Here is a 26829-nt window from a genome sequence, read left to right as displayed (position 1 = left end):
CAGGAGGAATTCTGTCAGTTTTCAGCCATGACCTAGCTCGCCTTTTAAGATATATCTTTTAGCTCGTCAATCCGATTGATGTGATTTTTTAGTATGTAGTGCTAGACATCCATACGAGACTTTTTTCATGTAGATCATACTAAAATTGTTTACCAAATGCTCCCAGTTGTTCGTCCAATCTTTGGGTGATCGTTTAGAAGCCATATGGGTAGGCTGCGGCGTGGCCGATTGTTCCTTATGTAAGAGGGCTGGCCATTGATCATGGACGCAGCTCGTTATGGAAAAGGTGGTGTACATTGATCATGGACACAATCGTTATGAAAAAGGGGGTGGTCGTTGATCATGGCCACAACTCGTTGGCTGTCTAAAATAAGGGTTAGACCGGACGATTCGTAGACTTAGCATGGCGCGTTCATGTCCTGCATAAAGCGGTAAAAATAACAAGTAGCATAGTAGCGTATCGACGCTACAATGGCGCACTGTCGCCTTCCAGTGGCATAGTGGCGTATCTGCGGCCACTATATCTTGGCATATCGTTGTTAGATACAAATATGACTGAACGATATTGGCTTCTAGTTGCTGTATCAAACTTAATGCCTAGGTGGTATTATTTGACATGGGATGACATAGTGGTCCCGGCCAAATTAGGATTTGGCATGTCGAACCCCTAAGTGGCGCGTGCGGCTATGTGGCCACGGTATGGTGGTACTTGTTCGGTCGCGTCAGGAAGCGGTCAAGCTTGATAAATCGATTGGCCAAAACGTACAACCGTTATCATTTTAAGACTGACATGGGTTGTCTATATTAGATTCCTTAAGGAATTAGGCGCGTCCAACCAACTTCCAACTTTATTTAAAAGTGTGTGTGGCACGTTTAAAGCGATTTGATTGATCGATGGGAAAGGGTCCCGGTAAGCAGCAACATGGAGCGTGGGCAACTGGCCACAGGTGGCGCCTGCTAAAGCCAAGTGGCGCGGCCACGCCTCCTTTTTCCGCTGCTCTTACTTGCCGTAGTTCCTCTTTATTTCTTGTTTTCTAATTTTGGTAAGATCTTTCTCCTATTAGCTCCATGATGGATCAATTTCCTAATTTGCCTAGATTTAGTTTCGACCAATAGGTTTCGAAATATCGCGCAGGACGCAAAAACCCTAATTTTTTAAATTAATAAAATTAGGCCAGAAAGATTGAATTTTGTGAGCTGACACAAAATCAATCCATTTCTGGTGAATTTTGGGTGTTCATACAAAATCACTAATTATGTTTTAGAGGGCATCATAACCTTACGTGCCTCTAATTGAGTATTTCCATGCATATCTTAATCCTGACACTTCGGGAAATTCATGCTACTTAATTGCGAGCGTACATTAGTTATCATGTCATGTCAACATCAAGAGTTCGTCTGGGGAACATAGCATAGAATGAATACTTCGCAGGCTCCGGCATTAGTGAGTAATGCGGCTAGGAGCTTAAATACTCATTATTCTCTATACTAGTGAACAATTCATCTAGGAGCTTGAGTTTCAATATAATATGAAGAGAGACATAGACACTCATCAGATTCTGATATATTCTTCAAATTCCTTGCGGAATATAGACATATAAAGGTCTACTACTTATGATGATGGGTCAAGTAGACAAACTTTTACAGTTTTCGCCCTATACTAAAAACCACCATCAATATTAAGTCCACTGCTTTAGCACGTAACAGTGACATTGCTGCGGGGTAAGCATTAGATGGCGATAGACGAAACTAAAATTGAAAAGATAAAGAAGGTAGATATTACCAGGAAAATTCTAATCCTCCTTCAGCAACGGGATCGCGCGGCCAGTGGTCTTCGTAGTAGCGTGTTGCTATTTAGCTCGCCTATGGAGCATGAGTGCTATGGGCCCAACCATCTATTCTCGTTCATGGAGCAAAAAATCCTTCTTCTATAAACTCTGTTCGTATAAAAAGGGGTATCAACCCTCTTCCGTTTTTTGTTGCTCGTCTGGATCCGTGCTTTCGTATGCAGCAGCCAACTCCTATTCGTCACTATCAACAGCTCCACCATGAGCGTGCCAATCATAGGAAACAATGTAAGTACATCTCGTTCTTTCTTCTTTTTGCAAGATGAACTTTTGTCGTACGTATAACTTCCACGGCTTTGAAATTTCATCAAATCCTGGGTGAACTCCATCGATCCTCTCTGGAATGTGTAATAAGGTTCTGTCTCCAAGAAATGAGCATCCATCCTCTCCATCGGATTTCAAAATTTGCCAAACTGCATTGCGCTCAATTGCTAGATGCCTTGACTTTAAGTTGTTTGGTGTCTGGACTGTTGAGTCGCAATTAAAATGTTCTTTAAACTCCTGAGCATTGGCTGGCACGAAATTGTAATTATTCTAACTCTTTAGCTCATAGGCTTATTCTTGCCTTTCTGATTGCGATGATGACATGCTTGGAAGGCTTGTATGGGCAAAATAAAGTCCACTATCTTAAGTTGCTTCAGTCTCTTTGAATACTTTAAGCACTCAACCCTTTGGATTGTCTTCAAACAGTAAAGGACTAATCTGTTTGGTAACCACTCTTCTAACTCAAGAAGTTAATTAGAGATATTTGATTGTTGAGTATGACAAAGGCTTCTCCGTTTAAAAAAGATTTAAACTCCTTTGTGTCGGGTTTTAGATCTTCCAATATCTAGAGTATTTGCGAGGTAATAAGAGTGACTGCTCTTCATGTATATTTCAACCTCAACAATATTTTTTCATCATCTTGGGCTTTCGTCTGGTTTCTCGCTATGCATACAAGAAGAATGAGCAAAACTTGAAAGCCTGAAGGTCAACAAGATTCACAACAATCACTAAATTATCAACAACACTCAGCAACAACAACTTTTGATCCCATAGAAGCGTAAACGATGTGTTTTTCGGGCCGATGAACTCGAATCCTTTACTCTCATTTAGTATCAGTTCATTGTATCTTACCTTTAAGCAAACTTGTTCTCCCCATTTTTTAATACACTAGTCTAATATAGGATGAGTCCGTAATACCTGTTGCTTCTATTTTAGTAGCATTATTAGTAGTTGTAACCTCGGTCTTCTCTAGTAAACACCAACTAATGGATCAAGATGAGAAAAAAAAAGATACACAATTAATGATTGGGTTGTACACGATAGCATATGAACGGTCGCATGGATGACATCTTCAATCAAGCGCATCGAACACCTCTACCATCATCCAAGCTCTTATGGACAGTGTTGTGTACATCAAAAGTACAGTTTTTTCTTGTGGAAAGCATTGAACCGAGGCCTTCTCACTTTCGACTCCAACATCTCCTCTCGATGCATCTCGGATCCGAAGATTGCTTCTCATGCCCAAAGTAGTTATATCGTGTATCAGTATCGTCTCGGTCAGGTCCGATACACCTATCCAAAATATTATATCGGTTTATTTCGGTGATACATCATTAAGACTAGAATTCTAAATATTTATAAATGTTTCAATTTAAAAAAATCGGTGCCATATGATGCATTAATTCTCAAGATCAAAAGCTTCAGTGTACAAATTCAATCACGTTCCACTTTTTATCCCTTATCTACTACTCCTATTTTAGATGACCCTTTCGTTCCTACTAACCTGAGTTATTGATATTTAAAAGCGTTAACGATAATGAATTCTCATTTGATAAATCTTCGGAAGAAGAGAAATAAAGAACCATAGTTATTGCAAGGATAAGAAACTCATTAGAAAATGAAATAAAAAATAATTTATTAGGAAGAAGGGTTTGTTTATAGATTCTCAGATCTAAATAATTTATTCTACCAGATTACCGATATTATCAGTGTCGATGAACCTGATATATCGATTTGTACCGGCCGGTATGAGCGTTTTTATTATTCACTTCTTGTATCACCGATATTTTAAATATCGTAAAGGTTTTCCCGATACACGATAAAAATCTATATTATCATCTGGTACAACATATATTGACTGCCTTGCTCACGTCCTGCTCTTCAGTTTTGATATTCATTGCATATCACCCAATTATAACCGATGAATCTTTGATCACCGTGTTATAACCCGTTAATAACTTTAATAAAATACATGCTCACAACAAAAAAAAAATGACTCCATCAAGATCAAAATTTTATTCTATTCACCACTTTTTCTCTTTCTTATGAAATATATCTAGTCCCCATTTCCCTACAAACCCAAACAGTAGCATTTATGAGAAACCCACCAAACCCTTCCCAAAACCTACAAAAATAAAGACAGAAAACATTGATAGAGAGCTGAGAATTCCACTCTATCTCTCCCACTGCTGTTTTGCTTTCCCTCTCTCGTCAATTTTTCAATTAATGCTGAGCTGAATCTTTAATGAGGCTTTTTCACCCGGCAACTCATTTAATATGCACCACGCTACAACCATTAAAGCTTTGTCCCAATTTTCAAACACTACTGCACACCGTCCATTTTCCGAGATCATCTGTTTACGGATGATGCCTCGTGGCACAGACTCTTACTACTACCGTCTACTCAATCTCTCCGGTGATAACAGAGCTTCCGGATCACCGCATCTCAACCGACTCGATGGCTGAGCCGCCGACGATCTCATGAAAAACGGACTCGTCATCGATTTACTCCGCCGCGAAGAATATCCACCTCCACCGCCGCCGTACCGGAAGTTAGATTCTGATAGAGGAAAGAACGACGACGATCCTCGACTCCGTCGGAAGAACGGTGATTTAATTCCTCCTCTGTAGTAACGTAATGAGAAAACTCTAGATTTCGATGAAACTGTTGTACAACTAAACGGTGATGTTGTTCTTTTACTCCAGGAACTTCTTCTCCACGGTGATGATGTTGTGGATGTTTCACTAAGTAACCGATTATCAGAAGACGGTAACAAATTCCTCTCGAACCCAAACGAATAAGATCGTTTTAATAAGAAGTTTCGGTTATTATTACTGTTTGAATTAAAGTCGATTTCGTTAATGATTCTACCAGGTGACATCGCTGAATCTCGACGACAATGATGATCAAAAGAATCATTTCGAATTTCACAAACAGATGAGTTTGAATTTTCATAATTTCTTGATCCGGAAAGAATACTTTCAAGAATATCAATATCTTCGATTCTAGGTCTGATTCTTGAAGCCATTAATGGAATAAAAGGCGATGATGAATTAAGCTGTTGCGGTGGAAAAATTCCACCACGGCAAAGAGGAAAATTAGCATGAGATCTAAGCCAAATATCAATGCAATCAACATGAAAAGAATGTGAACAAATCGGAAGTGTTCGAATGTAATCATTTTCTTCAAATTCAAGAAGACAAACAGCACAATCAAGAACGGATTTGGTTTTTGTTTTTGCTGAATAAATTGAAAGAGGAATAGTTTTGATTAGAGAATCGTCAAGACCATACGATGATAAGTAATGAAAAGCAGAATCTGATGGAGGTGAAAATGATGATTCAATATCTTCTCCAGTTGAAGGATTATAAGATCTCCGACGATGGCGATATAATCGCCAACGGATTCTCCATTTACGAAGAAGATGAATTATTGGAGGAAGTAAATGACGTGAGATTAAGCGGAAGTAAGTAACGATTACAAAAGCTGTGATTACAATAACAACCATGGCGATTAGTGGTGGACTAAAATCTACCGGAATCCTTGAAGAAGGAGATTGATTGAATAACATAGCTGGTGTAGGTCCCCATTTGAATTCATCGTTTGCCGGTGATGGTGGTGGTTTTACTGGTACAGTCATCTTCTATCTTTTTCTTCCTCTTCACTGGATTTTGTTCGATTAATTTCTTCTTGGTCGGTCTTCTGTGATACTACTAGTGGGAGAAAACAAAGTACTGTTTCTCTCTCTAGAATCAACAATTTCATTGATTACTACTCTGTTTTCTTTTGCTGACTGTGCGTTTATTCGCGGGAAGTATGTTGGAGTAAAACGTTGGCTCAGCCTCAGAGTCAGAGATGAATACTCATAGGCCCATATAATTAATAAAGTTCGTGAAAGCTTGACCAGTTGACCTTCCTCTTCAACCCTGATTTTGGGCGTACCTAAATCTTTCTAGGCATACGAATCAATAGTCCTAATTTGGGTGACCGTATAAGGGTACCCTATATGGGTAGTTCAATTATCTATATGTCCTTAAATTTTTTAAATTACTAATCTATCCCCAACCCTAATACAAAAACCTATAATCAATAAACCTAAAATCAGTTTCATTCACCTTCTTTTTCCTCTCCACAACAGCCGAACCCGTTCATCTTCTCCAAAAAAAAATTTCATCGCATCATCGCCGAAATTTGATCGTTGATTCGTGAAAAGTTAATCGACGATTAAACTCATCTATATAATGGGTCGTCGTAAGCAAGTATCTCGTTCTAATCGATCAATTGAACAACCTGTTGAAGAAGAAGAAGATTTAGAGAGTGAAGAAGAAACTGAAAATCAACCACAAATCCAACCGGAGGAAGAGATTGAAGAAGAACCAACTCCTGAAATGAGAATAAGAAGGTTAATTCTACAAACCCATCTCGTATTTGATGTTTTTGGTTGGTATGATTGATTTAATTCGTCAAAAACATGGTTTGTGCAGCGGTTACAGGGTTGGGTTCGGCGTAAAATCAAGTTTAGATTTGCACCGAACTGTTCTTCAAACTCAATCCTGAAACTGCATATGAACGATTCGGCTTAAAATGCATATCAGTTTTGCGCCGAATCTAGTGACATAGAGCCTTGTATTTAGGATCGGCTTATTCGATGGCATTAGATTTGCGCCGAATTTGTGTTGTGGAAATTTCATAAATTTTGCATGTGTATAGGATCGGCTTGTATGGTAGTACTAGTTTTGGCCCGAATAAATGTTGTTTCAATTTCATAAGTTTTGCATGTGTATAGGATCGGCTCATATGGTAGTACTAGTTTTGCGCCGAATAAATGTTGTTTCAATTTCATAAGTTTTGCATGTGTATAGGATCGACTCATATGGTAGTACTAGTTTTGCGCCGAATAAATGTTTGAATTCATAATTTCAGGTTCGGCTTATTCGATAGTATTGGTTGTGAGCCGAACAAATGGGATCGGCTTATAAATAGTTTGTGGTATGAGCCGAACCACTCTCTGTGTAAGCTATTGAAAATTCTAAGACATGGTTCGGCTCATATGTGTTATTTCGGGTAAGCCGAGCCTTCTTATTTGTTGACAAGTTTTTGGCATTTGAAATCCATATTTCGTATAGTTTGTATCCCTTTCATGTTCGAAGTAGTCTTATAACTTTCATACTTGTGTCAGGACCGATGCAGCTAAAAAGAGGAAGAAGATGGAGGTAACACCTTCTACTTCTAAAACTCCCGATCCTCGAGGAGGAGGTAAGAAAAAATTGGGAGCGGGACGTAGAGGGGGCATTTTAGAAGAAGAATCTGAACAAGTAAGAGTTGAAAGACAAGAAGAAGGAATAGCTGAAGATGAAGAAGTAGAAGGAATAACTGGAGATGATAATAAAGAAGTTCATCAAGAAACACAACCCCAAGGAAAACCCAAGAAAGACAAGAAAGGTAAGAAGGTGGCAGAACCCGAGAAAGAGAAGGACGATGCTGATCGACGGATCACTGGTTTACACATTCCTGATGAAGATGACGTAATTACATCTCGATCAGATGGTTTGCCTCATGGTCTTCCGGAAGATGGAGGAAATGTGTTGATTGGTTATGCCGAATCTTGGGAGAAGAGAATTTATGAGACTCCTGATTGTGACCGTGCAGTCCGAGTATTGAGACACCAGAGGGCAGCGGAATGGAAACTTTCTGAAGAGGTTCCTAAGGTGATTGCTTACGTACAAGCAAGTGTTTTATGGCATGCTATCAATTATGGACATAAGGAATATGATAGTGTGTCAACCTCTGCCTTTACCGAGCGTTTTTGTCCAGAAACTTACACATTTCAATTACCTTTTGGAGAGATGACAATCACTCCTGATGAGGCTAGAAAGATTACAGGCCTTAAAGAAAGGGGTAGAAGTGTGGATGCTGATTTTTATGACATGAATTGGGATGATCTCTACAATTTGTTCGAGGAAAGTCTTGGTTGGGATTCAAACAAAACTGAGTTGGAGTTTTGTCGATCCGTTAAAGATGTCAATTCCGTATGCACTCCCAATGGCAGAAATAAGAAGAATAAGAAGATCAAGCTGACTAACTTGAAAAAGGAGTTTGAGAACAGAAAGCAAAGAGTAATGGATCCCGTCAAAGTGAAGCAAGTCGGAACTGCCTACTTGCTTTATACTCTTGGTAGAGACATCTTTCCCGACACAACCGGAAACAAGGTAAATGCTAATTATCTCCAATTGGTAAAGAATCTTGAAACTTGTAACAAGTATGCTTGGGGAACGGCTACGCTCGCTTACCTGATGGAACAACTTGACACCGCGTCTAGGTTGACAAGTACAAACATCGGAGGGAACTTCACTTTGCTCCAGGTAACTTTTGGGAGTTCAGAGTATGGTTCGGCTTATAACCATAAAATCGTATAAGACGAACTTGTTATTTATTTGGTTCGGCTTGTAATACTTTATCCATATAAGCCAAACAGTTCTCTGAGTTTGCAAAATTTATTCTTACTTTGGTGTTTCCAAGTAAATTTTTTTTCTATCACTTCAATTTCTTTGATTTTTGAATGTGGTTCTTTGGATGTAGGTGTGGATATATGACCATTTCCCAATTTTGAACTTGTCCAAAATATTTGAGAAGGATGTCGATTATTTTGATACAGAGCCAACTGCAGCACGGTACGAGTACGAGGACTCGAAGAAAAGGAACAAAAAACACTTGGTGGCAAGTTTGAGAGAGACGTTAGACCTACTGGGTGTTGATGGTGTCACTTTTCAACCATATGAGAATGAAGATGAAGAAGATGAAGTTGTTGAATATGAGGATATGTCGGTAGGTATGTATCATGGGCCATTGTGGTATCCCGGTGGTTATGTTATATACGATCCTTGGCGAGTACTCCGTCAATTAGGATGCGTGCAAAAGGTTCATTTGTTTGATGAGAAATCCAGGTTGTTACCAAAGAGTGGTACTGGAACTAAAAGCACCACTTCATCTTGGGAACCAAAGTATGATCCTGATCCCACCCTTGAGTTTTGGAATAACTTAGAAGATCACACATTAGATGCGTCCAAGTTAGCACCTTTACTTGATGATCCATGTGAAGAGGATCTGGGCTATATGGATTGGTATAACCAAATTTCTCATCCCTTCATTACCAATAAGAAAAGTCAAAAGGTAACTGATAAGGGGAAGGCGAAGGCAATCAAGATCACCAACAAGTCTACTTCCGAAGATGTAATCAACGCTTTCAAGATAATGGTAAGAATGACTTCACTTTATACTATTTTCATATATTAGTTATGGTAAAAATGTTTTCAACCTCACGGTTATAAGTTGTTGCTTACAAATGAAAAAATAGGTTGCCGCGGGTAGGGAGATGTTGAAAAAAATGAAGGTCAAACTTGGTTGCAAAACACCAATGACCGTGGAAGAACAAAAATACCTTTACAAAAAGTGGGATGCAATCATCAACAAAGGAGAAGGACCCGAGGAACCCGCACAAAAGCCTACCACTAAGAGGTCTCGACAAGTTGGTGAAGGTACAATCCAAGATGGTGCTACCGGCCAACCCGGTAATGATGCGTTGGAAGATGAAGACCAAGGTGGAAGACGAGGTGGTCATGCAACTAAGAAGAGGGGTCGTGGTTAAATGCCCTTTTATGTTTCCAAGTTCCTTTTAATGTTTTCTTAAGTTTTAAGTACACTTTTATGGTCGTATAAGCCAAACCTGTAAGAAGTTTCAAAATTTGAAATTCTAGCCGTTATATAAACAGATTCAGCTTATGTTCAAACCTTCTTATGAGCCGAACATTGTCTATTTTTGCACAAAAATGAACGACTCTTTTTTGAAATATATAACCGTTGTAACCTGTATTATATATAGGCATACATGGTTTTTCATAATCTTCAGAGCATATACTAAAAAAAAATGGCACCCCCAACTCATGAGTTTACTTTAGAATAAGATTTGTCTCTTTGCAATAATTACGTAGCATACTATCCAAAGAAGGGTGAAGAACGACGAGTGAAGGGTTTGATGAGTATGTACTACCTGGTTAGAATTCATGAAGCCTTCAGCACTGAAACGGGCAATCCTCACAACCGGGATAGTGCGGCCTTGTTTTGCCGAATTGGAACTATTAAAGAAACGGTGAAAGACTTTATAGCTTTAGTTCGGATTGTGAGTCTATATCGTCTCAAGGGTGAAACAAACTCTGAGATTGAAGATCGAGCTCTAGAGGAATGGCGAAGATGGAAAGGAAAGAATTTAGAATACAAAGATCACTACTACATTCTTAGAAGGTTTCTCATTACCCGTTTAGGATATTAGAAGAATTCGATTAGAAATTTATTGTAAGGCTATTATGTAACGGGTGTGTAATCCACATTTTCGATGAATTTGAAAAGTCTATTTGGAAAGATATAATATTTTTTATGTTCATGAATCATGAAAAGTTCGGCTTATCCTGTAATTCCAGTTATGCGCCGAATGTTGAAATCCATTGTTCGGCTTTCTTAAAAATAAAATAATACAAACCGAACCTAGACGAGTAACTCAGGTTTTTTTTGGTCAGGTTCAGCTTGCAGTGAAATAATATTATAAGCCGAACCTGACAAAAAAAACTCTGTTTTTTTCTTGTCAGGTTCAGCTTGCAGTGAAATAATATTATAAGCCGAACCTGACAGAAAAACTTTGGATTTTCATCACTCTGTCGGGTTCGGCTTTCCTTGAACTAAAGTTACAAGCCGAACCATCTTCCGTGTTCATGGTTCCAGTTTCTAGAAAACAACACGTTCCATAACCAAAAAGTAAATCATTCAAGTATTTCGTTTTGATGGGTACATGTAATTGCAATTCTAGTCAAAATATCATCCTCATCATACACAAAAATCAAAAGACACAAAATACGCGGATAAATCCATGAAACATTTTTATGGAGATCCTAAATAAATCTCATCCTCTTCACTGACCTCTTTATCATCCTCTTCACTGACCTCATTCTCATCATCTTCACTGACCTCTTGCTTATCATCTTCATCCTCATCACTTGAAAACATAATTACTTGTCCACTGGGAGGCTGCACATTCAAAGATATCCAAAGATCCATTTTCGTCGCATAATTTGCACACCAATCCATCGCAAAATTATTTTCAAATCTAGGCCAAAAGGCTGCACTCATCAAGGGTGGTAATGGGCAAGCGGGTCTAAGTTTGAGGCCGATAAAATGACAATTTTGAACAAATCCAAGAAAAATTCTTCTATCCTTTACACCATCATTGCAAGGTTTTGTTGGAGGCGCGTAAGTAAAGCTATTACCCGTCCATGAGAAACAATGTACGACGCAATCGAATGTCTCCGCTATTAAAAACCCACAAATGGGCATTGACATCCAATGTTCTTCGGTAATGATAAAATCCCCATGCAAACGACGTTCGAATGCAATGTACTCTGCTGCCACCCCTGCATCTCCTCTTGCACCTGTTCTCATCATTGTCTTATAGAAATCTTTGTTTTTACGTAGGGTTTGTAACATTCGTTGCCGAATATAGTTAACTTCATTTTCAGGGGGCACAAGATTGTTCTCTTCCTTAAAAGGACCAAGTTGTTCCGCCGTGACGTGATATCCACAAAATTTCCATCACCTTTCACGTCGTCCATTGCTACAATATGCTCATGAATTATTGACGATAGATCTTCCAAATAGTTATCGTGTATAAAATTGATAGGCCTCAAATACTTACCGGCCTTCTAGGTCCTCTCATCCTACCAATTTCATGTACGGTCCTTTTCTCCTTTATCTTAATTTGTGAAGGATACATCTTAGCTTTCCCCTTGACATCCTCTTTACTATCCTTTGCTTGTGCCGAACAATCATTATTATTCACCTCTTTGTTACTTGTTTCAGCTTTTTGAATACTTGGACGACCTCGTTTTTTTGGAACTTTGACTTTTTCCTCCTTCATCAACTTCTCAATTTCCTTTTTTGCCTTTTCAATCCTTGCATCATGGTAGTCAACGCCGGATGGATCCCTCTTATTACCCAATAGTTCCTTGTTGACTTGTCTAGTTTGAAAATTATTCATTTTCTTACTCTTCCTACCTTTCGGTTCACTCTTCTCCTGCTCCAAAATATTTTCTTGGGTGAAAGGATACATGACCGGCATCATGTTGTCCCATAGGAATTTCTTTTGACCTCGGCCCATATTCCTATACATCTCCGCCAACTTTTTGCCATTTGTCGTGTCCCATATCTCTAGATCATCTTCGTCGTCTTCGGTTGGGAGAGGATCGAAGCTTAATTGTTTCCAAAAATGATCAATATCCTCAAATGGTATGATACCATCCTTGTACCGAAGTAGGTCGTGGTGGTATGGAAGTCCCATAGATGTCTTCATTTTACAAACACACTCTTCCTCCAAGTTGGCGCCTAATGTCTTAATCAAATCCACTTCTTCCATCAACAAGTCGATGGATAGATGTGAGACTCTATAAGTTAATCCCCATAGCCATTTACTACCACAATTCTTGTGTCTGAACATAAGGTTATGCTCGAAGGCGGATTTAATTCTCACAACATCACTTTTGAAATATTCATCAATTGCATCAAAAACCGTGACAAAAGTGTCAACACATCCAAAAAGGTTCTTCTTTAACCGATAATGAGCTGACTCTACCATACTTGTGGCTTGGTTGTCGAAGTGTTTGTGCCGATTTGTGAAACAAAACACGAACCTTTCTTTATTAGGTTCCAACACATCTTTGACCAAGTAAGTAATGACATCGGGGTAGCCGGTCTTCCAATGCTTAATAAGCATTTTAAAATTTTCTTCGTAGACATCCTCGGTGATTGATCATACCAAAGCTTCCCATTCGCCTTGGAAAGAAGCCCACAACATCTCATTATGTTCATATTCTTTCAAGAATTCCTTCTTTTTCTTTACTCGTGTCTCCTCCAGTTGTATTTTAGCAATATTCTCTAATTCCTTCAACTTAAGTGGTTGAATTTTCGATTAGCATTTTTTCCTCACATTGCACCATGTGTGAAACGTACAAAGAAAATTGAATGCATCCGGAAATACCTTCTTAATACCATACATCAACGATGAATCTCGATCGGAAACGAACACTTTAGGAAGATCACCCTCCCGGAAGATTAACTTCAATTGTTCTAACGCCCAAACATAACTCTCTTTCTTCTCGTTTTTCAAGAAACAAAAAGCCACGGTAAACGGTGCCTTTGTCGAAGTATGCCCCACAATGTTCATCTACGGCATCTCATATTTATTAGTCTTGTACGTGCAATCCAATATAATAACTTGTGGGAAGCATAGATCCAATTGGACGCATTCTGGGTGGGCAAGGAAAAGGTGTGTGACTTGAACGAACTCATCCAACTTCTTTTGGCAAGTGTAGTTATTCTTCACCCCTAACCACATTACTTGTTGCACCACCATCCTACCTTGCAAATTGAGTCTTCTAATCTTTTGTCTTGCATTGTAGATAGTTTGCATAGTCGACTTGTTATTCTTGTTGTCCGCCTTCAATTTGCTAAGAATCCTAGACGGTGGCAAACGTGCTCGTGTCATTTATCCACTTCTAGCATCTCATCGGGTTTGAGTCGCGCTACTTTCGCATGTCCATGCAGGTCTTTGGGACGTGGGTGGTTATGACGACAATCCGTATCTTTATTCATTATCCAATATTGATCTTCTTTGTTCAAGGACTTATTCTTGAGGTTGAAAACGATCTTGAAAGGGCAATTTCTTTTCTTCGTCTTCGTCCTATTCTTTCTCCCGGTCTTCCCAACGTATACAGTACCATTTTTAAACTTGCTAGCGCCGGTTCCACTACGTTCACAAATCATTTCAAACCGATCCGATCGGCTTTGTTGTCCTTTAACTAGTACACAGTTTATCTTCATCGCGTGTTCCTCAAGCCAATCCAGAACTTCGGATTTAGTTTTCCATCTCTGCGTTCATTCCAAAACAAGTAATTAGAAAGGTTCATTCCAAAACTTTGGAATATTCCGACAACATTCCGACAACATTAGGGTAAACAAAAGGTTCTTACATACCAAATCATTTTGGAAGTGATCCTTGATATCCTCGTGAATTATGTCTACTGGATCAGGTTGATCTTCCATGGGTACGATCTACAAAGAATATCACAAGGTTCAAATACTTGAAAGGAAAAATAATAGAAATATTCGGCTCATACGATAATCATATCATGTGCCGAACCCTGAACGTTTAAAGGTTTCGGCTTATACGATGTTCTCAATATGTGCCGAACCAATAAAAATATTTCAACCCAAAAATTAAAAATTTATGTTCGGCTCATACGATAATCATATTATATGCCGAACCATGAACATTTAGAGGTTTCCGCTTATACGATATTCTCAATATGTGCCGAACCAATAACAATATTTTAACCCAAAAAATAACAAATTGATGTTCGGCTCATACTATTTTCGAAATATAAGCCGAACCAGTAATTATTTTTTTCCGGCCTATTCAGGATGTTGTTCGGCTTACTATGAAACTTTCATATAAGCCGAACCAGTGTCTAGCAAAAGGGTTGGAATTGAAAATTATAGGTTCGGCGCATGCTGCAAACAGATTCAGTGAGCCGAACCGTTCATCAATTGGTAGATTCTATGAGCCGAACCTCAACCTGTTTCGCCGAACCATGATCCAAAAAACCTAACTTTTGATAATTGAGAGCTACAGAAGTGAGATTAAGCATAGGATAGAAGTGTACCTGTGTATCAAAAGCATTGGGTTCCTCATCAATGTCTTCATCATCAGGATTTGGCTCATAAAAATCATCATCTTGAGTTTGAGCTTGAGTTTGAGTAGGTGTAAAATCATTCTCATAATCTAAAAAATCATCCATTTGGGAATCATTGGTGTAGTTGATGTGTATTTTCCTAGGTTTTTTATATGCATTATGGCCCTCCTCATCCTCCATTGAATCAAGAATTAAAATTTTCTCACTTTCTCCTTCTCTTTCTCTCCTTCTCAATAAAAACTTTGATTTTTTTTCCCCAAAATTTTTCATCTAAACAACCTTTATAATTCTGAAAATTATCTTAATCACTAAATAAAATATTTAATCACTAATCAATATTATTAACACTAATACGTAAAGGGAAGATTTGCCATTAAAAAAATTTGGGTTAAGGGATTATCTGAGTTTGCTATTTCACAACCTTTTTTTTTGTCTTTATTCAATATGTCTAGAAAGATTTCAGTATGCCCAAAATCAAGGTTCTTCCTCTTCTCGGTGTCTTCGACATTGACACATTCGTGTGGCTTTTTGAGAACCAAAAGCCCACTGAAGACCCAGCAAATTATGCCTACGGTAGTTTGAGATAATAACCATGTACAAAGAAAAATTCCACTCTCACAACTAAAATACACAAAATGCTAAACCCCCAAATTTTCCCAGCGTGTCTGTGTACCGATGGTTTGTATGTGGGTCCTATCGTTTCGAATGCATATATCTTTTCTAATTCTCGGATTTAGAAAAGACTAGTATGTAACTCGTGCTACTCATCGGGACCGATGAGATCATGTAATTTAGCGTGGCGGGGCTTCGCCCCGCACCCGTGATCAAATGCATCAGATTCCTTTTTAAACAGTCTTTTGATTAGTTCGATTTTTGAAGGGATAGAGAACTATGGTACCCTTTAAGTATATGATGATCCGATGATTTACATTTAGTGTTATAAACCTAAATTTCATGTATTAATTTTGTGAGCAAAAATTAAAATAGTTAAAAATTAGTTAACTTCATGAATTTTGGATTTGAAATACTTAAATTTTATGCATATATTTGTTTGTAATCGATCATAATTACACTTTCTTTTTTATTACCAAATTGTTCTATCCGACGACTTTATATATATATTAGATACAGACTTGTAGAATGTGAAATGTAAAAAGTGTGCATGTAATTTTACTGCAGAAATAACTTTATTTATGTCAATAGTTAAAAGTCGATCAATATAATGGTATTATGTTGAATCCAGCTTTGCATGACACCTTGTCAACATCATATGTTTGTCGATGATGTTTAAACTACTGATTAAGCATAACTCCATGATATAACTAAATAGGTTTTATCCAAGATGGGAACTGGTTTTATGATGATGAAATTGCCATGATTGGTTTTTGGTTTAAAAAGATCTAACAAGTGTATTGTTAGAGAATAATAATATATTTAAAAGACGACATGCCTAAAAATAATTTCTGATGCTATCTATAATCGCTATTAATAAGTAAACACTTCATTGCCATCTTCATCTATCTTGACAAACGGCGGTACGTCAGGATTCTTCTCCATAATCTCATCCATTTTATCATCATGTTTATCCAGTTAGATCAACGTTGGCATGTCATTGTCGTTTTCTATAGTGTCGTACAGGTCTTTCTGAGCAGGTGTGCGAAGTTGTATTACCCTTTCGTTTGGGAGTCCTGAAACACTTAGTTCTTCCACTGCCATATATTTCATGTTACCTACTTGTTAGTGTTAAAATCATCAACGATCTATTAAATACTAAGTCGATCAATTCAAACATGTTTCTCATAACGTGCATTCCATTGTAAATCTCCAAATCTAGTAGATCGAGATTTCTCCTTTGTGATCATTCAATTTTCAATGTAAAACTCAATTCAAAAATTCAATTAATGCTTAAATATGTTGTATTGTCTTGTGGTTTCAATCTATGTTAAAATATGTTGTTAAGCTCAATTTAATTTGAATTTCACATAGACCTTGAAATAGCTCAACAGTTGTTGAAGCTGTTGTTATTATTCGCCCATCCCCATTGTTATTTAGAATAAAATCACTTAGTTGGGTGGTCAGATTATCTCATAGAGTTACCCTTATCGAAATTCTATTGTGGCTTTGTATAAGAAAATAATGTGCTGGTGCATTGGTTTTATTTTTCTATGTTTTATCTGACTTTTTGAAATATCCCTTAAGATCCCAACAACATATATAACAGATAATTCCTAAGTTTATATATTCTTATTTATATATAAATAAATTTTCTTAGTATACTGTTTGATATATTACCAATCAACTATGTTCTCTTAACTATATTTCTTTTCTCCAAGTGATGTAAAATCTAAATTTGCAAATTTGTATCTTGGTATCTGATGATCCTTTTCAAGAAGAAGAACTATGCTCGTGAACGTATTTATCCAACTTTTTCTTGCACCTAGTATGTAAACCCGTGCTGAGCACCTGGTGATGAGAATTCATTCCTGTTTAGTGATGTTGGGTTTCTCCCCGCACCCAACCTAAAACAGGCATCAATTATCAGTTGCGGTGTACAATATCAAAGCACCAATAACCATTTCATAGATTAACAATTGGAAACAAATTCAACAATTACTGTTTAAAGTGTCCGAGATTTAAGATCGGCTTTAAAAGTACATTTAAAAATAAATATTCACTCTTTTCATATAATCTCTCTAAGTAAAAACTGATTGTAATTAAATTGTTTGACTCATGAAATGCTAATATAAGATTAAAAATAAACTCATAATGTTAATATCGTTAGCCTTTGCTACTTTCCGGTCTATTTGGTAGTTATTATCACTAAAATTTATTTTAAAAAAAATGTTTGAAGTCACTGTAGTAAAATTGTTGAGAAATTGCTACCGTGGAGTCCTATGGAAACAATTATTCCTCGTACTAATAAAAATAAGAATAACATAGGAACTGTATATAAGAAACAAACAAATCAAATTGGGTTAATACTTTTTTGTTGCAACATGTAAAGCATTTGAAAAAAACACATTACATAGTCTCATAATCCTTCCGTCCCATAATAGGTGGCAAAGTTAAAATTTGTACAATTCTTAAAGTAAGGAGAAAAGATGAGCATTTTTATGTATTTTTTATATTTATACATCAGTAAAATTTACAAAAAATTTATTTCTCAATCCATACTACGGATATTCGTAAACTTTATATAACTTAAAGAATATAAACATGACAGCCCAAATATACATATTTTTTATTCTAACAATAATAATCAATTAGAATGGCAATTTTTGAAATATCCATTTGCTTAATGATATAAGTCTCCTTTTAGTGGGACAAAATATAAGAGTGAATTAATATGTCATTTGTCTAGGACGGAGGGAGTATATAGCACTGTGTTAACATTTAATAACTTAAGAGCTCTATTAAAAGCTTTCTATCTAGACTATACCAGCCCTCTCTTAAGTAAAATTGTGACTGTCTCCACCAAATACTAATTTCACTGTGCCCGTTGCCTCATCTAGCCCCATCAATAGTTACACAACCTATTACTTGTTTGTCAGCGAATTTGATGACTTTAAACCATGATGATTTTTTATTTTTTTTTGAAGTATGACCACGACGAATTGTTGGAAGGTTATAATGTGATTCATACCTCATACCTATAAAAGTGCCAAAACATGCCAATAAATTGCATGACCATTTTGTATCATTTGAGTTTACAGAATTCCTACCATTGGAGGATGAAATCCCATCAAGACTTCCTACATAACATCAAAGAATCAAAAATAAGTATCATAATTAAGAAACTAAATCAATTTATTTGAATAAAATTCCACTAACAGTGACACAAAAAAAAGTTGATTAAAAAAATTAGTTTTTAATGTGCTTTGGAAATCAGTTAAAATTACCACATAAATAAAAACTCGGTAAACATTTAATAAATACATAAAAAAGGAAAGGTTAAACTCTTTAAACCTTTAAATAATCTTTTGTGTATATCTCACATACCTGTTATAACTCCAAATAAATAATAAAATCTCGGATAATAAGCAAGAAGATAGTAAATCTGGTCAAGAAACATTCATTTTGACAACATCCACAACAAACAAAGAGGCCTATTCACCTCAAATCCCTGCATCAGATCATCATCATTATAATGGAAACATATTGGAGAAATCAAACAATTCTACAAACACTGGATCATAAACATAATATGGCATACTTGAATTCACACGTATTTCCACTATTTTTACTCACCCTCTCCTGCCTCCAAAATATCACCATTTCATCTTTATCATCCTTACGCAACACTGATTTAAGCAAGACCTGCTGAAGTCTTTTCTCATCTTCCGAAGCCTAACCAGCTCCAAATTTGCCATGTCCTACATATTTTTACTTTCAGAATATTCAGCAATCAGCGAGTTCATTCCAGAAATCTCCTACAAAAACGACTAACACACTACACTACAACACAAAACAAACCATAATAATTGTACAGTTCAAATATCTTCAATAGACTGCTGCTAAGCAACTACATTTTGTTTGGCCCCAAATCATCTATAGCTTGTTAATAATGCTGGCGAGGCTTCCGGCCGACTTTAGTGCATCCCAAACAATTCAACATAATGCAACGATTAATTAGATGTTTCTGGAACCGTAATACACAAAGATAACAAATCAAATGATAACTCACTCTTTAGAGATGATTTTAGTCAAATTATAAAAGATTATGCCTTACATATGATCAAAAGAGAGTTACAATTATGAAGCTAAAGTAAAACACCTAATATTGTCCAAGTAATTTGTCAAACTTTAATTTTTGGTTAAAACTTTTTGATAGTACAGTCATAAACAACCAATCAAATTAATAAAAATATGAATTGTGATTCACAGACTGCATGCAAATAAAAATGAATTCAGGTACATACTTATGTTCGGTCTTCCAGCCCCATCATGGCCTCACTGCAAAAACGGCCACGACATATCATAACTGCGTTTAATGAATTTCATTGACATGCAATTTGGGAGAGGTTTAATATAACTTAGCAGGTACACGGTGTGCATTATTTCTTCGGTTCTTTGACACTACAAAGGAAAGAAAAACATTTTCAATAATATCCAGATAACATTTCCCTTAAAAAATATAAAATAGACAACCAAACTCGCCCATCATCAGGAAATCAATAAAATCACCAGTGGTTATTGACTCATTTAAGGACCTCTTTGGTCCCTGGGGACTCCGATGCGCAGTTATAATCCCGTAATATCAGCACCATAATCATTGTCACCACCACCCACCACCAAAATGTAGGATGAAAGTGGATAGGAGATACGCCATGCACAAATATTTTAAGTTCACAAAAACACTTTGAGATTATAAATTGATATATCTATCTTAGATGAAACATGATGACATGGGATTTGATATACAAAAGTTGTGGCGTACATAAAAAGAACCTCCGGTGAAGAAACCACTCATACTCCCATTTTAAGACACTCCACTTTCATAAACGTAAACCCATACCCAGGTAAAACAAAATTTCATTTACGTGCGTAAAAAGAAATCCATTTAACTGTTAAAAATTTTCTTTGCAGAAAAAAGTAAGACCAAAACCTTAAAAGAACCGACCTCTAAAATCCTTCCACATTAACTTTTATTTTCAAGTAATCTAAACCATACACCTACATAGCTAACGTCACAAATTTGATGATCATCATATTGCATTAAGTTAAATATTGAGAATAGGAATAAACCAAAATATATTCTAAATGCACATAACATCTAAAGTAAAGTACTCCAAATAAGCAGATATAACAAATTAATTCAAATACTACTTGCTCACATATTTGCCTATTGGGAAAAAGCAACAACTTAGAGTTTGGATACGAAGTTATGGAGCAAAATCCATTTTTTTACTTATTTTTACCAGGACAACAGGTTTGTAAATGTGCTCGTACAGCCATTCCCTTATTGGCACTATCCTCATTGTAGTAGAAAGGCCAAGCGTCCTAAAAATGGCATAATAAAAATCTCAAGGAAATACTCATAAGAGTTTCTACTGTTGTCATTCATTTTCAGATACCAAGCATATGAAAATGACTATACTTCTGTTGGTGAAACATTTTTCCGGAGTCCGCCTAACTAAATTTGGCTTGCAAAGTTAGTATCTCCCGAAGCATATATTAACTGCAAGATCTTAAGGTGAGAATTACCATAACACCGACATTTATGTTGAATTCAGAAATGAAGCTAGTCTCAGACAACATATTCATCTGCATAAATACGTATTAGTCGATATTGTATTGACCAACTTAAAAGATTGACTACATGGTACATTGAATGAAGATATATAATGCAGGATCAGTGACAGGGATCACCACCTAAATCCAACTTCTACAAAATCAGAGAGAAATGAAACCCCGCACATGCGGCCATATATTTGGAGGGATCAAGAATAAGAGTTCCGAATTTCAAATTTCTCAAGTACTTCAAACAATTTTCAAACTGCTCAGTACTAATATGTAAACCGAAAGTAAGAAGCATACCAAGCAGTAATTCACTGGCACTCAAACATTGAAGCTACGACCACCGACACCGAATTAACCACCGATTACGTATCTTATCTCGCAATACAATGAATACATGGACAATGGTCCAGAAACACATACTATAATAAATAACTTAAAACAGTCGGGTCTCATATAATAACTCATGGTGCTAATGCACGAAGATTGTTTTACCTTTTTAAAAATATATACGACAGAAATCTCAAATCTTACACAACTTTCCAGGGAAGCCTGTTGCTTCATATCTTGCCATTCACCATCCTTGTTATCCAAATGTCTCAGCTCTTGATCAAGGATCCGCGGGAGTCCTCCAAAGAGTTTTTTTCTTTCTTTGATGTACAATTCGCTCTTCATCTTATTCAGACAACGGTTGTCTCTTCCTTTGAGTCTTTAAATTATATCTTTCACATTATTCACTGCTTCCACCTGCAAGATTCAAATGTTTCAAATGTAAATTAGATCTAGACAAATCTTTAAAAATAAATAAATTAAGATTTAGCCAGGTACTACCATAAGTACAGATAGAATGCATTGTAAGTACTTCAACTTAAAAAGAACATAAACCTTCTATTGGATACTGATACCTATTAGATTAAAAGATTGGAGATTCAGAACATGCATAAACACAAACCCAGGTGTATGGCTTAATGTTATAGACTAATTCAGAACCTCATAATTTAGAATTTCCCCAAAACTCCCATATTTTGTATTCTTGTAGCTTCATATCTGCTGAAATAAAATTCAGGAAATCAATTGTCAAAAACAAAAAGGGAAACATAGACACAAACCGCATTACCGTCTCATTCATGATCCCATGTGATCCCATCCAGTGGAAGAAGGGATTTTTTGTTGAGGGTAAAGAGACTGTAAGAGATAAACATGCAACACCGAAGACGTACATGATCTACTGAAAAGCAAGAAACTAAAAAATCAAAAACAAAAACAGGGACAACGATTTAAATCAGGAAAAATACCGAGTAAATATTAATGTACTGTATGTGTTAAAATCAATCAACAAAAACAGAACGAATAGTTAAAAAGATGGGTTAGTCTTACAAAACCTAAGCTTAAGATTTGACTGTTTTAGGGTTCACCTTGTTCCGAGTTAAGAAATTTTTAGTTTTCTAGAACGTGCAAGCACTATTACTAACTACTACTAAGAATGAGAATTAAATCCAATCAAATCCATATAGTGAGCAATGATAATTCCATGAACAGAAAAACATGAACAAAAATACAATTCCTAGCTGGACGAAACGGTCCTAATTCTATAAAGATATCTCTAAACAGTGTGCAGAGGCATAGTCAGTTCTTAAGTGCATCGATATATCTCTAGTTCGTGGGAAGAATTACCTACACGAAAAATTAAACTTAGGTCGATTGGGTTGATTTTCATTGTTTGATTACTACAATGTTTACCTGTGATGAAACCCTCTGGCTAGGTGAGGGTTAGCTTTGTCCAGGACTGAGGCCTCCGAAAATGGAAGTAAGAAAAATAACAAAAAACACAATATATCTCTAAACAATCAAGTAAAATCTAGCCAAAGAGATTGCAGTCGAAATCATTCTTGGGCAAGCTTCGGCTAAAGGTGTAAATGTTACACCATGAGACAAATGCTATCAATCTCATTATAAATAAGGTATATGCGTCTGTAACTTAAAATTGAGAAGAGATTTGATAAGGGATGTTGGCAACACAAACATCGAAGTACGTCAAATCAACTTTAAGAATATGGTCGTTTTCCATAAAGCATAAGAATTGCCCATAAAGCATAAGAATTGCAAAAAGAAAAAGTTATTTTCATTGATCCTTCCAACCCAACCCACACCTTTTATGCTTCAAAGAAATAAAAATAAATAAACAACCCGCACTCTGTCAATTTTTCGCCCACCAGAAGTAAGAGACTATCACTTGATACCGAATCTCCGGCAATGGGTGTACTTAGGCCTCGAATGTAACTTTGATAATTTCTAAGAGTTTCCTTTGGATATGTGTTTGACCTCAGGTAGTCTAATATCATTTTCATACATTGCTAAAATGTGGAAAATGTGGAAAGAAACATCAATAAGGATGGTACATGGTTTCAGCACTTACCTGCATTATAACAACGAAAGCCAAAGCCTTCTAGGTGTAAAATCTGAAACAATTGGTCTTCTTGGAGTTAAATGAATAGAAGATCCCACGCAAAAAAAAAAAATGGTTCATATGACACAAACTTTAAGTAAGAGAAGCTTTGATTGAAGGAGAGAATTTTTATGCACTATTGATCGTAAGGAAAAATCATTATAAGTTCTTAAAAGAATTAACCTAATCATGGAAAATCCGTTCTCAAATGCTTTGTTCCTTGCATTCTCCAAGATTCCAATCTCTACCGCATATATCAACCATATTTACCGGCATTTTGGGGTTAAAGAATCGATGCCAGAAGCTTTATTGCGACGGCTCCCTGCTTTTGTCTAGTAGTAGTAGGAGCCCATGGTTTTTCTTCTTAAGTAAATGCAATTGTCTGAGCCTAAATGAATAAAAAATTAACAATGAGGAGAAAATGAAAGAAGAGATTCAATTGAATGGAGCAAAATTCATTGGGAATAGCTGGATTAGCTGTAGAAGAGATATTGACACCACTGTAGAAAATGAGATATTCAATTTTCTTAGAAAAGCTTAATATCTCTAATTTAACGCTAGCTTTCCCGTCTGTTGTCCCGTTACTCGCCATTGTGTAAGAAAAGACTAAACGATGACCATTGTGTAAGAAAAGACTAAAGGATGAGAAAGAAGGATTCAATTGGAGGACATATAGGCTACCAACAAAGTGACAATAACTCCTAAATTTAGTAATCAACTCAAAAATGTCAGCAGCAGCTGAACTCTTTTAACAGAAGTATCAACTGCATTTTTTTCGTTTAATAATACTACACAGACACTTAACAAAAATTATATTTCAGATTAGCATTGCGTAAGGGAAGGGCAGATCATATAAGGAATATTAACACCACATTTGCTTGGGAGCGAAACAACATTACCATAGTAAATCCTAGCAATACTGGTGGAGTGATGGTCAGGAGTGGACCGAGCAGCTGCAAGGAAAGACGTTTACTCATGTACAACAGTTAGGTTGGAAAGCATCCCTGTAAGGTTCAAAAGCATGGTGCCATCTTTATTTTGTTAAGAAATAACAACTGAAAAACAAAACCGAACCTTTGTATTTTGGTTGCAGTTAGGATTTTAGGAATACAACTTAATTCATAGATTTTTCTTCACGGCTTCAATATTTAGATTGTATAGCCACTAAAATATGATGCCATTGCACTGTATTTGTCGTCCAGACCATGCATAGAGTACCAAATCCGCATCACCCAATCTTATTACCACCCTCGTACTGTTTCTGGACCCTGAATAAGCAATGGCTATGAACAAAAAATGCCAAGTTACCTGAAAGCGTACGTAGCCAGATAGAAAAATAATATATAATAGTTACCTGAAAGTGTACGTAGCCAGATAGAAAAAAAATATATAATCTTTCATGAATCCAGACAATGCTCAATTTATGTCATATACGATTACTATTTCGGAACTTATTTCTACTGGTCCCATTAAAATGACAGCCATTCTCAGCTTTTACTTTCACGTGTATTCGCTGAAAGTAAAAAAGAGAAAAAGCTCACTATAATGAATTCATTGATAAGAAATAAGGAACCTATATTTTTGTTAGGTACTCAAGGGAGTTTAAACACAATTAGGAAAGCTGAAACCAAAACTTACACAAACCTAATAAATTCAAACCAGTACTTCTATCTATAGTATTTTCATATATGAAAATTATCAAACCGACAGATGAATAATGTTGCTCATCAACCTGAACAAAAAAAAAACTTTCTGTGATGCTTCCCTCATCCTCTTGTTGAGTTGTCAAATGTTTCACAGCATTGTTCTCTTACTATAATGTTCACTCATTTCAGATTTCTGGAAACCTTAAGGATGATCCTCGAGGATATGAACATGAACATTAAAGAAAGAGAACACCGTTCTTGCATTATGTTATAATCGGCATTATTAATATTCATCAGACTATTAATATACTTGACAATCATTTTTGCAGTTTCAACGCTATTCTGTTTGGTTTTCTGAAACACAAGGTTGCAGCACTATTCTGTTTGCACCTTGCTTTCGATACATGCCAAATAACAATGCTACAAAAAAACAGACCAATTCATTACATACCCATTTCTATCCCGATTGTTATACATGTCATTAAGCCAGTCATGAAAACTATTTGTCCCATTAATCGGCACTATTAAATCAGTTCACTTCAGAATAGGTTGTAGTATTCATTTAGAAGAAGAAAAAAGTTGCAATGTTAAAAGCTGCTGCTCGGTTCCGGAAGAGTGAATTAGATGGGATGGTTATTGCACAGTTTACAAGGATAAAAGACCGTTGTACCTTTAGCCATACTCCCACGTTACTAAGCTTAGTCAAATACTATTATCTTCTGATACTTCCAGAAAACGTATGTAAAAATGTTGTCAATATGAAACTGACGGCAAAGTGTGTAATTGTCTCACCAAAACAAATGAATAAACAGAAAAGGAAAGAAAAGAAACTGCCTTTGGCTCAGCAAAGAATTCAAGCTATAACAACAAGAACACTCGGGAAAAATGCACGCATATTATGCAAGCGTGAAGTAGCATGGGGTTTTTGTCTCATCCCGGAACTGTCCTCCTCACCTGGTTAGGGAACTTTAAACGAAGTTTCAATTGATACCTTGCATCAATAACATCAGATTCTTGGGAGTTCGACGACCTCGGTGCAAAAATGGCAAGACCACGAGCAAAAGCAAAAGAGCCCGTCCCACCAACAACCGTAAGCTCTTCCCTGGTCTTGTGATCTATATGCATACTAATGCTACCAGAAAACTCTGGCGTATCGAATGTAAGATAAATAATGTTGAAAGCAGAATGAGCAAAATGCTCAGTTGGGAGTATGAAACCTTGAGCGTTACCGACTATTCTCGATGTATTCTCAGGCCCCTCTGTAAGAGTTCGGTGGAACACATATGCTCCAGGATGTGCACTTATTCTTGGTTTTGGTTGGTTTTTTATGGTTTCCGAATGGGGATGTTGGATATATAGCGAAAGAGTAAGCCAGGCGCTGTTGCTTGGTTGGATCTTCTTCATTTTTTTATGAGCTACCGGTGAGACCAAGGCTAAGAGAATAACTGCTAATGTGGCAACAGACACTGCTGTGCAAAAAATGATCTTTGCCCTCATTGCAAACCTAGAGGTTTCTTTCTAGTTTGCTATTTCAGTTTGATTGATTTTATATGTTTTGTGAGGTTATCTTCTTTAATCTATTTCTTTAAATGGTTTG

The 26829-nt window shown here is 36.5% G+C and overlaps 2 protein-coding genes across 13 annotated transcripts; both read right to left on the bottom strand.

Moving 5' to 3' along the window:
• Nucleotides 1-4504: 4504 nt before the first annotated feature.
• Nucleotides 4505-21815, bottom strand: LOC113330479 (RING-H2 finger protein ATL65-like). Its single transcript, XM_026577286.1, has 8 exons — nucleotides 21675-21815; nucleotides 21108-21167; nucleotides 20853-20903; nucleotides 19152-19250; nucleotides 18903-18960; nucleotides 18554-18655; nucleotides 7396-7485; nucleotides 4505-5661 (listed from the first exon to the last, which is right to left on the bottom strand). The coding sequence occupies exons 1-8, from the start codon at nucleotides 21813-21815 to the stop codon at nucleotides 4505-4507; spliced, it is 1758 nt and encodes a 585-aa protein (XP_026433071.1).
• On the bottom strand, nucleotides 21573-26829 carry LOC113330378 (dirigent protein 21-like). Of its 12 annotated transcripts, none has more exons than XM_026577197.1 (4): nucleotides 24661-26829; nucleotides 24486-24539; nucleotides 22046-23974; nucleotides 21573-21887 (listed from the first exon to the last, which is right to left on the bottom strand). In XM_026577197.1, the coding sequence occupies exon 1, from the start codon at nucleotides 26727-26729 to the stop codon at nucleotides 26163-26165; it is 567 nt and encodes a 188-aa protein (XP_026432982.1). In that variant the 5' UTR covers nucleotides 26730-26829; the 3' UTR covers nucleotides 21573-21887; nucleotides 22046-23974; nucleotides 24486-24539; nucleotides 24661-26162. The 12 variants fall into 12 exon arrangements, with proteins under 12 accessions (XP_026432982.1, XP_026432985.1, XP_026432986.1 ...); XM_026577200.1 differs by having other exon boundaries at nucleotides 22046-22365; XM_026577201.1 differs by having other exon boundaries at nucleotides 22046-22190.

Source organism: Papaver somniferum, unplaced genomic scaffold (genome assembly GCF_003573695.1).
Source record: "Papaver somniferum cultivar HN1 unplaced genomic scaffold, ASM357369v1 unplaced-scaffold_118, whole genome shotgun sequence".
In the NCBI taxonomy this organism is placed as follows: Eukaryota; Viridiplantae; Streptophyta; class Magnoliopsida; order Ranunculales; family Papaveraceae; genus Papaver; species Papaver somniferum.
Note: the sequence above shows the minus strand (reverse complement) of the source record. Positions and strands in the feature narration are given on the sequence as shown.

Bases quoted from the DNA above. Each gene is read 5' to 3' on its own strand.
- LOC113330378 (XM_026577189.1), bottom strand. From the start codon at position 26,729: ATGAGGGCAAAGATCATTTTTTGCACAGCAGTGTCTGTTGCCACATTA.
- LOC113330479 (XM_026577286.1), bottom strand. From the start codon at position 21,815: ATGAAGAGCGAATTGTACATCAAAGAAAGAAAAAAACTCTTTGGAGGA. The intron at 20,904-21,107 runs GTAATTCTCACC...TGCCATTTTTAG, and splicing joins ACATAAATGTCGGTGTTATG to GACGCTTGGCCTTTCTACTA. The intron at 5,662-7,395 runs TACGTCCCGCTC...ATCAATCTCCTT, and splicing joins TTCTTCTAAAATGCCCCCTC to CTTCAAGGATTCCGGTAGAT.